The sequence below is a fragment of the Microcaecilia unicolor genome, chromosome 3 (genome assembly GCF_901765095.1).
Source record: "Microcaecilia unicolor chromosome 3, aMicUni1.1, whole genome shotgun sequence".
NCBI classification, from domain to species: Eukaryota; Metazoa; Chordata; class Amphibia; order Gymnophiona; family Siphonopidae; genus Microcaecilia; species Microcaecilia unicolor.
In genome coordinates, this window is record NC_044033.1 from 70,987,140 (window position 1) to 71,002,583 (window position 15,444).

The 15,444-nt window shown below is 45.4% G+C and overlaps 1 protein-coding gene across 1 annotated transcript in view; it reads right to left on the reverse strand.

The window, feature by feature from the left end:
• KCTD3 (potassium channel tetramerization domain containing 3) overlaps positions 1 to 15,444 on the reverse strand; it is a 263,829-nt gene that overhangs the window by 174,733 nt on the left and 73,652 nt on the right. Inside the window, exon 6 of the mRNA XM_030196030.1 lies at positions 11,458 to 11,601. Within this exon, the coding sequence (XP_030051890.1) occupies positions 11,458 to 11,601 (144 nt within the window). The remainder of the gene's footprint in view (positions 1 to 11,457; positions 11,602 to 15,444) is intronic.

Consider the following 15,444-nt stretch of genomic DNA (forward strand, 5'->3'; position numbering starts at 1 on the left):
ACGAAAATGATAAAGGGGATGGAACAACTTCCCTATGAGGAAAGGCTAAAGCAGCTAGGGCTCTTCAGCTTGGAGAAAAGGCGGCTGAAGGGAGATATGATACACATCTATAAAATAATGAGTGGAGCTGAACGGTTAGATGTGAAGCGTCTGTTTACACTATCCAAAAATACTAGATCTAGGGGGCATGCGATGAAGCTACAATGTAGTAAATTTAATTAAACTCTGGAATTCGTTGACAGAGAATGTGGTAAAGGCGGTTAGCTTAGCGGAGTTTTAAAAAGGTTTGGACGGCTTCCTAAAGGAAAAGTCCATAGACCATTATTAAATGGACTAGGGGAAAATCCATTATTTCTGGGATAAGAAGTATAAAATGTTTTGTACTTTTTTGGGATCTTGCCAGGTATTTGTGACCTGGATTGGCCTTTGGTCTTTCCCAGTATGGCAATACTTATGTAGAGTTTTAAGGGTGTCACTATGCTGCTTAATGAGCGTACAAGCCTCTTGACCTTTATCTTCACCTATCACACTCTTTGGCACCTCAATCTCAGAAGTATCTAGCTTTCGATATTAAGGCATTATATTTGATTCCTTCTCTCTCATTTCTGCCTCAAATATTGCACCTGACCAAGGTTAGTTTTGCAGTCTTCCGTCAACTACACACAATTCGCCACCTCTTTGACACTCAACGTTTTCATGCACTGGTACTCATCTTTCTTCACTTCCTGTCTAGACTATTGTAATGTAGTTTAGGTTGGTCTACCCTGCACTACGTTGAAGAAACTCCAAACATTGCAAAATACAGCTATTAGGTTACTATGCCATGCCCACCATTTTGACCACACTATGCCTTTACTGAAACAATATCATCGGCCTCCCATCAAACAGTGAATCACATATAAGGTTGCTATTCTCACTTTCAAGGCCCTAAGATTAGGTACTCTGGATTACCTTTCCTCGCTTACTATCCTCTACTGTCCTGCTAGGTCTTAAACTCCCTAAATGACCACCATTTAGTTCTGCCCAGCCCGAGATTTGCCTACTTGGAAACTACACGTTATAGTGCCTTTTTCTTTCTAGCACCCCATACTTGGAATAATCTCTTTCTAACTCTCCATAGTAATCTCTCTTTCAGGAATTTTAAGATAGAACTTAAAACTTGGCTCTTTCAAATAGCTTATGGGCAAACAGTATGATTGAGCTCACCTGCTGTATTTGCATTGGCTGCCTACCATCTTTTACCCTGTCCCTTTCTTTCCTTCTCTTATTTTCCCACTTGGTGTGACTGCTTGTTTTCCTATATTTTAATGGAGTTCCTTTCTTGTTTCCTCATGTAGCCTGTACACTGCTCTGCTCTGCCAGTCAGTTAGAGCAGTATAGAAAGTCTTGGAAATAAAAGAAATTCTCTCCATGGCATGGGCATGGCATCAAGATTTTCTTATACATCTTGCCTAACATCCGAGGCCCAAAGCCTTGGAAGTTTTTGGGTACAATTCTTCATGGTAGGAACTCTTGATATCATTTTAAAAATAAGTAACGTGGTCTATACATTTTTCATCCTACTTCCCTTTGGCTACTGGCAAGTGGAATTCCTCAGCCTCGCCTCTAAGAAGAATACACACAAATTCTGTAGTACTGCATACTATGTTCAGCAAGTACATGGACATGAACAGCTGACAGGAATCTATGCAGGTTGAAAGCATAGTATTCTGAAACAATCACTTCCCTAAAGATTTTGGTGACTTGAGTCTCCATCCCAGGAAGCAGCAAGCTGCGAATCTTGGAACTCTTGGCTCCATTCATCATCTTGGTGCATTTAATCATTTCCTGACTCGACTACTGCAATGCTCTTTATGTATGAATCAACTACATAGTTCTTAAATGATTACAACTCATTCAAAATACGACTATTAAGCTAATTACAGAACACCAAAAGTTACTCCCATTTTAAAGGACGCACCCACTGGCTACTACTAACCCATCAAACATCTCACTCTGGTATATAAAATTTGTTCCACTAACAAATCTTTTCTCTCTTCTTTCCTAGTCCCTTACCACCCCCTTCCAGAACTCTGTGATCCTCACAGCAAGGTCTCCTTGTTCCTTCTTTTCATAATATATCTGCTGTTGCTTTGTTGTTCCTTCTTTTCATAATATATATGCTGTTGCTATCTGGCATTCTATCTTTTCAGTTCAGGCCCCTCACCTCTGGAATCGATTGTCACGTCTCCTCAAACTCCTCCCCTTTCTTTCCAATTATTTAAAGTTACCAATGATTGTTTCTTAACTTAAACAGTATGTATGTACGTACGTACATTAACTAATTGGTAACTTTAAATAATGTAATGAAATGATTGGTCAAGAAAAGTCTACCTGCTTATTGGAGGATAGATAATGATCGTGAGTCTTAAGAAATAAGGATAGGTTGTGCAATAACACATACTCATTGGAACCAGTTGGTTTGAACAATCTAATTGAGTGGTGTGCATTCTATTGCTAATAATGACAATCAAAGAATGTTGTGATCATGCTCCATATAGCTGAATTGAGTAACGATCTAGGATTGCAATAGATTGGAGCTGTTGATTGGTGATGAAGATCGTGCCATGATTGTATTAACCACTGATTGGTAACTTTAAATGATGCACTGAAGTGATTGGTCAAGAAAAGTTTACCTGCTCATTGGAGGATGGATAATTGATAGTGAGTCTTGAGCAATGAGAACAGGTTGTGCAATAACACATACTAACCTGCTTAACAGCTAAGAATGTTGCATGAAAAAATTGGGGCTTAATAAGATGCAATGTAAGTAAATTATGAAAGAATAAATTAGAAACTCTGTATGAAAAAATTGGGGTTAGAAAAGATGTTATGTATGTAGATTGTGAAAGAAATATAAATGGTTATTTCTCAATTGAAGCAGCGTTTATAAGTGTATGCTCATAATCGTTAACAAAATATCTGCTACTTGGTTTAGAATGTTCAGCCTTTTACTCATGTAAAACTGTCAGTATGATAGTGTTAAATTGTTTTGGAAGTATATTGAACTAGCATTGTTTATCTACCCTTGTGTTTATTGAAGTAGTTACTAGTTAATTCAAACTAATAATTTTTGTAACTATGGTGAAAAAATTGGGGTTAGATAAGATGTAATGAAAGCAGATTGCAAAATAAATACAAATCTGTCTAACTGCTAAAAACGATTTCTGAAAGAATTTGGGTTTGGATGAGATGTAATGTAAGTAGATTGTGAAAGAAATAGAAATGATTGTTTCTTAACTTAAGCAGTATTTATGTATGTGTGTTCATAATTGCTCATAGAATATCTGTCACTTGGTTTAGAATGTTAAGCCTTTTATTTATATAAACACTAGTAAAACAGGCCCGTTTCTAACACAAATGAAACGGGCCCTAGCAAGGTTTTCCTCGGAGTGTGTATGTTTGAGAGAGTATGTGTGAGACTGACTGTGTCTGTGTGTGTGAGAGAGAGAGAGAGAGAGAGAGAGTGTGAATGTGCGAGTGTGTGTGTGTGACAGAGAGTGAGACTGCTGGGTGCGAGTGTGTCTCCTCTGTCCCCCTCCAGCCACCCAGCAATTCTTCTCTCTCCCCTGCTCCCCCCTCCAGCCACCCAGCGATTCTACTTTTTCCCTTTACCCCCTCCAGCCACCCACCGATGCTCTTCTCTCCCCTGTCCCCCCCCCCCAGCCACCCACCGAGTCTCCTCTGTCCCCTGCCCCCCTCCAGCCACCCAGCGAGTCTCCTCTGTCCCCTGCTCCCCCTCCAGCCACCCAGCGCGTCTCCTCTGTCCCCTGCTCCCCCTCCAGCCACCCAGCGCGTCTCCTGTTCCCTGCCCCCCTCCAGCCACCCAGAAATTCTCCTCTCCCCTGCCCCCCTCCAGCCACCCAGTGATTGTCCTGTGTCCCCTGCCCCCCTCCAGCCACCCGATTGTCCTGTGTCCCTTGCCCCCCCTCCAGCCACCCAGCACATCTCATCTGTTCCCTGCCCCCCTCCAGCCACCCAGCAATTCTCCTCTCTCCCCTGCCCCCCTACAGCCACCCAATGATTGTCCTGTGTCCCTTGCCCCCCCTCCAGCCACACAGTGATTGTCCTGTGTCCCTTGCCCCCCCTCCAGCCACCCAGCGATTCTCCTCTCTCCCCTGCCCCCCTCCAGCCACACAATGATTGTCCTGTGTCCCTTGCCCCCCCCTCCAGCCACACAGTGATTGTCCTGTGTCCCTTGCCCCCCCTCCAGCCACCCAGCGATTCTCCTCTCTCCCCTGCCCCCCCTCCAGCCACTCCTCCACTTTAATCAGCATATATTAAATTCCCCCCATGTGCTACAGAAAAGCACCGAGCACATCCTATATAAAAAAACGCACCTCCAACGTTCTGAAGCCGAGAAAGTGAAGCCTACAAGCCTTGGAGCATTCGTGTGCTCTGTAAGGCTCCATCTCCTCACTTGATGACACATAGTTCCGGAACGTTGCAGGAATGCTTCAAGGCTTGAAGGCTTCACTTTCTCGGCTTCAGGAGGTGCATTTTATTATATAGGATAGGATGGCAGTATGATAGTGTTAAAAATATTAGATTAGAAATTATATGTTGATTGAAGCGGTTAAAAGTTAAGTCAAATTAATGATTTTGTAAGTAAATATTGAACACCAGATAATGTGTGATCTTTATAGATGTAAATGATGTGTATTTGTTTTGTAGGTGATCACAAAAATATGCGATACCATCTTGTTTGATATTATAAGAAAGTTGATGCACGGCCCCTGATGAAGCATGTAAAGTGAAACGGGTTTGGTTACCGTCGAGCCATAGCTAAACGCTCAACTACTTTTTATATATAAAAGAAGATAATATTTGAAAATAAAGGAATATCTGGAATTTTAATACATCATGTTATTTAAATATTTACACTTGACTCTTCACTTGTTGATGTTCATCTTTTGAGTTAGAGTCACAGTAGCCTTCCTCTTTTTGTGGTTACTGTTTCAGTAGTGGAAACTCCACACCGAACCATGTGCTCCTGGGCGACTGTTGGCTCTCCCCACTACCACCACCACCCATTATAATTTTAAAGCTGTTCTATCTCCATTTTAAAAGTTAGCGCCAGCAGCCTGGTTCTATCCTAGTTAAGGTGGAGCCCATCCTTTTGGAACAGTCTCTACCTTTCCCAGAATGTCACTCAGTTCCTAACAAATCTAAAACCCTCATCCCTGCACCATTACATTGAGACTTTGGAGCTCTGCCTGCCTTTTGGGTTCCTGCTAGTGGAATGGGGTACATGTCTGAAAATGCTACCCTGGAGGATCTGGACTTCAGCATTCTACCTAAGAGCCTAAATTTGGCTTCCAGAACCTCCCTCCCACATTTTCCTAAGTCATTGGTACCCACATATACCAAGACAGACGGTTCCTCCCCAGCACTATCTAAGATCCTGTCTAGGTGACGCGTGAGGTCCACCACCTTCGCACGAGGCAGGCAAGTAACAAGACGATCTTCACATCCACCAGCCACCCAGCTATCTACATGCCTAATGATCAAATCACCAACTACAACAGCTGTCCTAACCCTTCCTACCTGGGCAGAAGTTATTAGAGACACATCCTCGGTATGAGAGGATAGTGCATTCCCTGAAGGGCAGGTCCTGGCTACAGGAGTACTTCCTAAGTCACCAGGGTGATGCTCTCCTTCTAGACCTCCCTCTTCCAAGGCAGAACAGGGGAAGCCAAACTGAAGGTGGGACTTCTCTATAACGTCCCTGTAGGTCTCCTCTATGAACCTCTCTCCCTCAGCTACTCCAAGTCTGCTACTCTAGCCTCAAGAGAACGGACCCATTTTCTGAGAGTTAGGAGTTCTTTGCATCGGGAACACACATTATTTCCTTTATTTCTAATTTTCTTGATATCTAAAATACCTTAATTGTAACAATACTTTGTTCTTCTCATACCGTTTATGACGATTGTCATTGCGGCATAATGTAAGGCGCATTGAGCCTGCAAAGAGGTGGGAAAATGTGGGATACAAATGCAGCAAATAAATAAATATAACTGCTCGCCAACTGGGAAATAATCATACATGTGACACTCAATGCAAAAAACTGGATAGCACCCCTCTCACTACTGGACTGCTGTCTCCATCTTAGTATTTTTGAGTTTTTCAATAGTTTAAAACTTGAGGATATTAGTCTAATATAAAAATGTCTTTAGCTTATATGGTATATTTGTGATTTATTTAGTGTTTTAGAAGGTAATGAAATGTAATTAAAATTCCTCTGGTGGGGATTTGCATTTTTCATATGGTGGGGAAAGACCTAACAGAGACCAGCGGACCTCTTCTCTGAGTAGCTTCCTGTGTCCTCATCAGAATTCCAGGATTACTTTGACTCACAGAAGTAAGTTCTGTGAGTCAGAGTAATCCTGGAATTCTGGAATCCTGGAAGTCAGTTGCTAAAGTCTGGTTTCTTGTCTGTCTTGCACTATTGACAATATGGCCAAGCCTTCTACGGTGTTGAGGCACCAAAAATTCCCAGTGCCTAGTTGAGACTTCCTCCTCCAGTGCACCAGAAGAGTGTATTGGTGTAGCCAACCTCAACTCCGAGCCCTCTATAGGCCTCGGTATCAAGGCGTCTCTTTCAGGCAGGACATTTGTCTTGAGTATCGGCTGGATTGCCCCTACTCTTGACATAGATTATATCGAAGCTGCAGCATTGTGTCGAGCAGCATCTGTTCCTGGAACTTCTGCATGGATTGCTCCTTGAAGGCTGCCATTGACTACGGCATACTGGCCACTTTGCCCTCAGTCATTTGAGTTCTATCAGAACTAAGGTCTCGGGTCTGTGGACACTAGGGCACCCTCTCTGAAAGCATGGAGAATGAGCAGTCTCTCATGTCAAGGGCACTTCAAGGATACTGGTGACCTCAGTGCCATGTTTAATAGAGAGCAAAGCAGAGATGTCTCAGCTTCTGCCCAATGTCCTGTATTGTGCTCTCTTGACACCAATGAAGACAGGATAGTTGTGTCCATCAAAACAGCAGGTGGAGATAGAGAACTGAAAACTGAACTGAAAGATCTCTCTTGGTATCTAGTCCAGCTCCTCAGTATTTACACAGACAAGCAGTAAGGATAATACTCAGAATAAAACACAACCACCTTAAACAACTCACAAACCGAACACTAACCAGATGAGCAAACATGTGGACCTCTCATCTCTGGACAACTTGTAGAGAACAACAGATATGTAGTAAACTCCATGCAAGGTGACAGTCATTATTTGGTCCATTACTTTGCACTGACTAAACATCTCAGAAACCTTGGGCGGGCCTCTGGAATAGTGAAAAGGTCTAATGAAAAGAAAATTATCAGGTAAGACCTAATTTCTCCTTCCATTATGTAGCTTCATTCTGTTCCAGAACCTGTGGGATGTTCAAAAGCAATCCCTAGAGTGGGTGGGATCCTGGTACCTCCACCCTGAGGACCAAAGCCCATATGATGGTGAAACCGTAAGACCAAAGGGCACAGATCCTCCAAAAGCACCTGACCTTGATTGAGTACGGCGTGTACCTGCGGAAGACAGTGAGGACCCCTGTCCAGCAGTCAAATCAGGTCTGCAGCCAATACAGGGCTATGAGAATTATTAGACGCCGGTGCAATATGATCCATTTCAGCACATGGCTTACCAAGGACCAAGGAGGGAAGACAAACTGTAAATGTGTCTCCAGCCAGGACTGCAGTAGGGAATCGATCCCCATCAAGTCCCGTCATTCCAACAGCTGAAGAACTTGAGCATGTTGGCAGCCCTTTTCGTCGCCATCAAGTCCAGAAGCGGAGAAATCCATCAGTCCACTATCAGCTGAAACCCTTGGCTGGATAGTTCCCATTCTCTCAGGTCCAAGGAGTGCTTGCTGAGAAAGTCCACCTCCACATTCATGGACCCCGCAATGTGAGCTGCCAATAAACAGAAAAGATTTTTCTCTGTCCAACTCATGAGGGAAGGCGCCTCCACCGCCATCAGACAACTACAGGTCCCGTCTTTCTTGTTGATATAAGCCACTGCCTTGGCACTATCAGAGAAAACATGGACCAGGGCTCCCACCAGAAAGGGAACAAAGTCATGTAAAGCATTCCACCCTGCCCTGAGCTCCAAGCGATTTATCAACCACAGACTCCTGTTCTGTCCAGGTACACTGTGCCAAATAGAACTTGTAATGAGTCCCCCAACCCAACTTGCTGGCATCCGTTGTCACCACCTCCCATTGTGTTATCGGAAAGTGACCTCAGACGGTCAAATTCCTAGGCAACAACCACTACTGCATACTTCATCTGGCAACCGCATCCAAGGAAGCTGAAGGTTGTACTTCTGTGCCAACGGAGACCAGCAACTGAGAAGAGATTTCTGTAACAGCCGTATATGAACCCTTACCCATGGCACCACTGCCACCATCACTGACCCCAGAATCTGGTCGTAGCCCCAGACCCTGGGCCTGCCTTGTCTGAGAAGACAACGAATCTGCTAAACCAGCTCTGACCTCCTATGCTCCGTAAGGAAGATTATCTCCTATGCTGTGTTGAATAGAATGCCCAGATACTCCAGAGTCTGTGGTGGAGTTAGTCTGCTCTTCTTGAAATTGAATACCAAACAAAATGACTAAAGAAGACAGACAACTTTGTCCATTGCCGCCAAACTGTCCAAATAGGATGACGCACGAATGAGCTAGTCGTTGAGATATGGGTGAACTCTGATTCTCTGATACCGAAGAAAGGACACCTCCACCACAACCTTAGTAAATGTTCTTGGAATTGTGGCAAGACCAAAGGGCAAAGCCCTGAGTGGAAAGCGACAGGCCAGCACCGCAGAACATAGAAACCTCTGATGCGGCAGTCATATGGGTAAATGCAAGTACACTTCCTTGAGATCAAAGGCAGTGAGAAATTCTCCTGCTTGAACGAAGGCTATGACTACCTTTAGTGTCTCCATACAAAAGCAGGACACTCAGAAGCAGCAGTTTAGACCTTTGAGATCTAAGTCCAGACAAAAGGTTCCTTCCTTTTTTTTTTGAGACGATGAAGTTGACAAAGTATTTGCCTTGTCCCTGTCCAGCCTGGGGAACTGGAATGATGGCCTGGAGCGGCAACAAGGAATCTATGGTAGCCTGAACTCTGACTGCTTTGGTTCCTTTTCAACGAGGAGACTGCAAGAAGAGGAGTGATCAGGTGGGAGAACTCCAACTTGTAACCTTATGTATGAATATACAGAACCCACTGGTCCGATGTGATTTTGGCCCATTCATCCCGAAACGCCTGAAGATGTCCTCCTACAGGAGGAAGAGAAAAGTGGACCAGCCTCACAACATTGCAAAGCTCTGGAGACATTGGGCACTCTAGCTTACTGAAAGGAGGCCTTCCTGTCCTCACGAAAAGAAGATTGGCACGCCTGAAAGCATCTGACTATATTGTTGATAACCATGTCAGTATCGTCTGCTGTTTCAAAATCGAGATTGAAATCCCCAGTATCATCTGCTGTTTTGAAATCGACATCAAAATCCCTGATAGCCAGAGGCTTTCGGCTTATCCTCCAGCAACCACTGTGGCTTAGTTCCCCCCAGTTCTTTCACCAAGTTACTGAGATCTTCTCCAAATAGCAACTTGCCCCGAAAGGGCAGTTTAACTAGATATGACTTTGACGCTGCGTCCACTGCCCAACATACTGTAGGCCATAAATGCAACGTCATAAATAGCATCCACCAAGTAGGCTAGCCCCGCTACCAGCTGTGCATTATGGTGCCCCTCTTGTGTTGCCGACTGCTGATGCCACCTCAAGCATGCTCTTGAAATGAACTAGATGCACACAGTCACTTGGAGGCCCCAAGAGGACCCTTCAAAGGCTTGTTTCAACGAGCTTTCTAGCTTCCTATCCTGTAGGTCTTTTATGGCAATGCCTCCTTTTGCTAGCAAGGTAGTTTTCTTAGTCACTGCCATAACAGGGAGTCCACCCTGGGAAGCTGCAATTTATTTTTCTCCTCCTGAACTAACAGGTAGAGGTGAGCCATGGCTCTTCCCCTTCTCAGCCCCGTATCCGGTGAGACCCATTCTGCTGTAATCAGGTCCTGAATGTCAGGATGCATTAGGAAGGCCTTAGAAAGACCTCTAAGCCCCCTCGTGACCAAAAAAGAGGGAACTCTGATGCCGAAGCAGAAGGCTCCTCAATGGAAAGCACGGTCACTGCCTCAAAAGAGTACTGAGCTCCTCTTCATGAAACTTCAGTACTTTCAGATCATCCCTCTCCTCAGGAGGGTGCTCTCCCTCCTCTAACGGCGCTTTCAATGATGGCTCCTCTGAATAGACCAAGGCCACATTAGAAAAGTAGGAAGAAGCAGAGACAGCTTCATCTGCTCACTCCTGGAAGTCTAAATGAGATGTCTAAAGAACAGGAGGGGCAGCGGGGCACAAAACTAAAGCATCTCACATAAAGTCTGACTGTCCCTGCTTCAGTAAATAGGCATGCTGTAAGAACAATACAAACTCCAGAGAAAACAAAGATACCAATGCAGCTGAGTGCTCTGTCGGGCCCCGAAGTTGTAAAATGGCAGATGTGCTCTGCATATGATCAGACAGAGATTGTTCCTCACTGCCAGTCGGCCACAACAAAATAGCACCCTTTTCAGCACTCTCCATCATCAAACTACGCACCTGCCCTGCCAGAGAGCCCCAAACCCCCAGTATATTCGGATTCTGCGCAAAATCTGAAGATGTGCTGCTGCCAACCATTTCTTTTGTGTCCCACAAGATTCCAGGCTTGCACGCAATCCAACACCCTGACACCAGCCAGTGAGTCCCACAGTGGAACCACTCCAACTGCCTCCAAGGGAGTCGCAATTCACCCTGATTGTCACAAGCGCAGCACAACATGTCCCAAGTGGTGAGTCAGGATCCCTCCTCTGCAGCAAACGGTTCCGAGTCAAACTTTAGTTAGACTTACAATTGTCAGCTGCTCCCTCCAAGCTCACAGTCTCAACAAGTCTTAGGTTCAGGACTGATACTCTGTCCAACGTTCTTCACGAATCCTCTTTCCTTCTCTTTCTTTTTTAAGGTTGTTGTGCTGGAAAAGGAGACCTTCACTGGAAACAGGGAAGAAGTAAATTCGCGGGGAACCAGAGACAGGGATCTGAAGGTCTCCAGATATGACTCTGCAGACTCAAGCCACCCGCAAAGCTCAACTGGGAACCAGGAGCAAAGCACTCAGAACCAGAGGCTGAAAAATGTGCCCTTCCACCTGCTGGAGATTTACAAAAAAAAACTGAGGAGCTGGACTGGATGCCAAGAGAGATATGTCACAGCTCAGTTTTCAGTTCTCTATTGTCACCTGCTGGTTGATGGACACAACTAGAATAGTAGGAAGCTCAGCAATGGAATGGGTTATTTTTAAAAAGTATGACTGTAGTACATTCTCACCTAGTTTAACCATACTTTCTCCAACAGCAGCAACTAGTGTGGGCTGGGCACCACTTACTTGAGCCCCAGCTTCAGAACCACTCTGCCCAGTCCTAACTTCTGTGGTAGGTGCAGATGTACAGCTTATTTTGCGACTTGGAATACCTAAAACAAAGGAGGAGAGAAAACTAATATTTTACCTCACACCTTTACTTGCTTTTATTTGGATTATTCACATAGCAAAGATACTTGTAGCAGGCCTTATATTCTTACACGTGGGTAAAGCGGCACCGCATTTCCCAGTCCAGAGCTTATAACAAGCTTTAAAGAGCTTTGTGGAGCATGAGACACGCTCCATGGTGCATGCGCGAGTGCCTTCCTGCCTGCCACAAGGGCGCGGTTACAGGAGTTAAATACTACAGCACAAAAAAAAAGAAAAGAAAAAAATAGGAGACAAATCCTAGGGGAAGTGGGAGGGTTAGTGAGAATATAAGGTCTGCTGTCCTCAGAGAATACCTGCTAAAGGTAAGTATCTTTGCTTTCTCTGAGGACAAGTAGGCCATTATTTCTCACAAGTGATGTATCCCTAGCATCCAGGCTCACTGACAACAACAAACACTGGTCAATTGGGCCTTGCAACAACGAGGACATAACTCAGATATCAACCTGAAACTACATACAAACTGAGTGAGAGTGCAGCCTGGAACAGAATAAAATGGGCCTAGGGAAGTGGAGTTGGATTCTAGACCCCAGATTCTGCAAACACTGCATGAACTGACTGTCATATCAAGTATCCAACTCAAGGCAGAAATGAGATGTGAATGTGTGGACTAAAGACCACATCACAGCCTTGCAAATTTCTTCAACGGAGGCTGACTGCAAGTGGGCTACCGCTGCAGCCATGGCTCTGACATTGTGAGCCTTGACATGACCTTCCAGGGTCAGCCAAGCTTGGGCAAAACTGAAAGAAATGCCATCAGTCAGCCAATTACAGATTGTGCGTTTCCTGATGGTGACCTCCATCCTGTTGGGATCAAAAGAAACAAAAAGTTGGATGGACTGTCTGTGGAACCATGTCCGCTTCACATAATAGGCCAATGCTTGCTTGCAGTCCAAGGTCTGCAAAGTGCTTTTGCCAGGACGGACATGAAGTCAGGGAAAGAATGTTAGCAAGATGAGTGGTTCAGATGGAACTCCAACACAACCTTTGGTAGGAACTTAGGGTGTGTGCAGAAGACTACTCTATTATGATGAAACTTAGTATAAGGTGCATCCACTACTACAGCCTGAAGCTCACGGACCCTATGAGCTGAAGTAATTGACACAAAGAAAATGACATTCCAGGTCAAGTACTTCAGATGGCAGGAATTCAGTGGCTCAAAAGTAGCTTTTATCAGCTGGGTGAGAACAACATGGAGGTCCCAGGACACAGGTGGAGGTTAGACAGAGGGCCCTGACAAAAGCAAACCTCTCATGAAGCGAACTAGGCGCTGTCCAGAGATGGACTTACCATCCACACGGTGATGATAAGAACTAATTGCGCTGAGGTGAAACCCTTACGGAGTTAGTCTTGAGAACAACCTCAGAGAAGTGTAGAAGGTATTCAAGCAGGGTCTGTGTAGGGCAGGAAACAAGACCTAGGGCTTTGCCCTCACACCAGACAGCACACCTACTCCATCTGAAAGAGTAACACCACTTAGTGGAATCTTTCCTGGAAGCCAGCAAGAACCAGGAGACACCTTCTGACAGACCAAAAGAAGCAAATTCTAGGTTCTCAACATTCAGGCTGTGAGGGCCAGAGACTGAAGGTAGTTCTCGGTGATGAGTCGGAAAACATTCCAATTTCCATGGCTCTTCAGTGGATAACTCCAGAAGAAGAGGGATCCAGATCTGTTGTGGCCAGTAAGGTGTGATTAAGATCATGGTTCCGTGGTCTTGCTTCAGTTTCAGGAAAGCCTTCCCCACTAGAGGAATGGGAGGATACGCACACAGAAGACCTGTCCCCCAACGCATGAGGAAAGAATCTGAGGCTAATCTGTAATAAGCCTCAGGTCTGGAACAGAGCTGAGGGACTTTGTGATTCAGTTGAATGGCAAAGAGATCCACCAAGGGCGTCCCCCATGCTTGGAACATCTCGCAGACAACTCCCATGTTGAGGGCCCACTCGTGTGGTTGCATAACCCTGTTCAGCCTGTCGGCCAGACTGTTGTTTCTGCCTGCCAGATAAGTGGCCCGAAAGAACATGCTGTGCTGGTGAGCCCAGTACCACATGCAGATGGTCTCTGACACAGAGGGCGTGATCTGGTTCCTCCCTGCTTGTTGGGGCAATACATTGCAACCTGGTTGTCTGTTTGAATGAACACAATTTAGTTGGACAACCAATCTCTGAGATCCTTTAGGGTGTTCCAGATCATCCGGAGCTCCAGAAGATTGATCTGAAGACCTGCTTCCCGAAGGGACAAGGATCCCTATGAGTGAGTCCATCTCTAAATGAGCTCCCCAACCGAGGAGAAATTCATCTGTTGTTGGTATATTTTCAGGCTGAGGAATTTGGAATGGTAGTCCCAGAGTCAAATTGGATCTAATGGTCCACCAGAACAGAGAGTGAACTAGCTCTGTAGACACTCTGATGACATCTACTAGATCTCCCGTAGCTTGGCACCACTGGGATGCTAAGGTCCATTGGGTGGATATCCTGTGAAGGTGTGTCATGGGTGTCACAAACTGTGGAAGCCATGTGGCCCAACAACCTCAACATCTGCCGAGTTGTGACCTGCTGCAAGGTTTGAACCTGAGAAGCCAAGCGACTAGAGTGTCTGCTCTCGGCCCTAAGAGAAAAGCTCGAACCTGTTGTGTATTGAGCAGGGCTCCAATAAATTCCAATTGTTAAGCAGGATGAAGATGGAACTTGGGGGTAGTTTATAATGAATCCTAGTAGCTCCAGCACCCGAATAGTCCTCCGCATGGACTCCCAAGCACCATCCTCTCTCGTGCTCTTCACCAGTCAATCATCGAGGTAGGGAACTCATGGACTCCCAGTCTGCATAGCGAAAGTTTGGCTATCACTAGACATTTGGTGAAGCCCTGGGAGCTGATGTGAGGCCAAAGGGCAACATGCAGTACTGGTAGTGATGTGTTCCCACCTGAAATATATATGCATCCTTTAATTCCAGGGAGCATAGCCAATCGTTCTGCTAAATCATGGTTAGAAGGGTGCCCAGGGAAATCATCCTGAACTTTTCTTTGACCAGGATTTGTTCAGGGCCCTTAGGTCTAGGATGGGATGCATCCCCCCCATCTTCTTTTGCACAAGAAAGTACCTGGAATAGAATCCTTGCCCTTCCTCCCATGGTGGAACAGGCTCAAGTGCATGGGCCTTCAAAAGGGCGGAGAGTTCCTCTGCAAGTAACTGCTTATGCTGAAAGCTGAAGTAATGAGCTCTTGGCTGGCAATTTGGAGGCTTTTGAAGCCAATTGATGGTGTATCTGAGGCAGAATATTTGAAGAACCCAACAGTTAGAGGTTACCAGGTGCCACTTCGTAGAAAAACTTCAGCCTCTCCCAACTGGCAAGTTGTCCAGGATGGACATTTTTACAGCGGTTATGCTCTACTGGAGCCAGTCAAAACCTTGTCCCTTGCTTCAACTGGGAAGCAGCAGGGGCCTTAGGTGCACGCTGTTGACGAGAACGAGAGTACTGGGGCTGAGCCTGAACAGGCTGATGAGAAGAGGTGGCGTATCTACATCTCTGTGGGTAGTAGGTACCCCTCCTAGACTTGCCAAAAAGACCTCCTAGATGAGGAGGCTGATGCAGAAGGGGCCTGGCGGGAGAGAGAAGAGATGATATCAGTGTGTTTTTTTTATTTGGTTAGCGACCACTTGAAATTTCTCTCCAAAAAGGTTATCCCCCAGCATGGGGCATCCACCAACCTCTACTGAACCAACTGTTCCAAGTCAGAAACACGCAGCCATAAGAGTATGCGCATTGCTATATCTGCACATAGATCCTG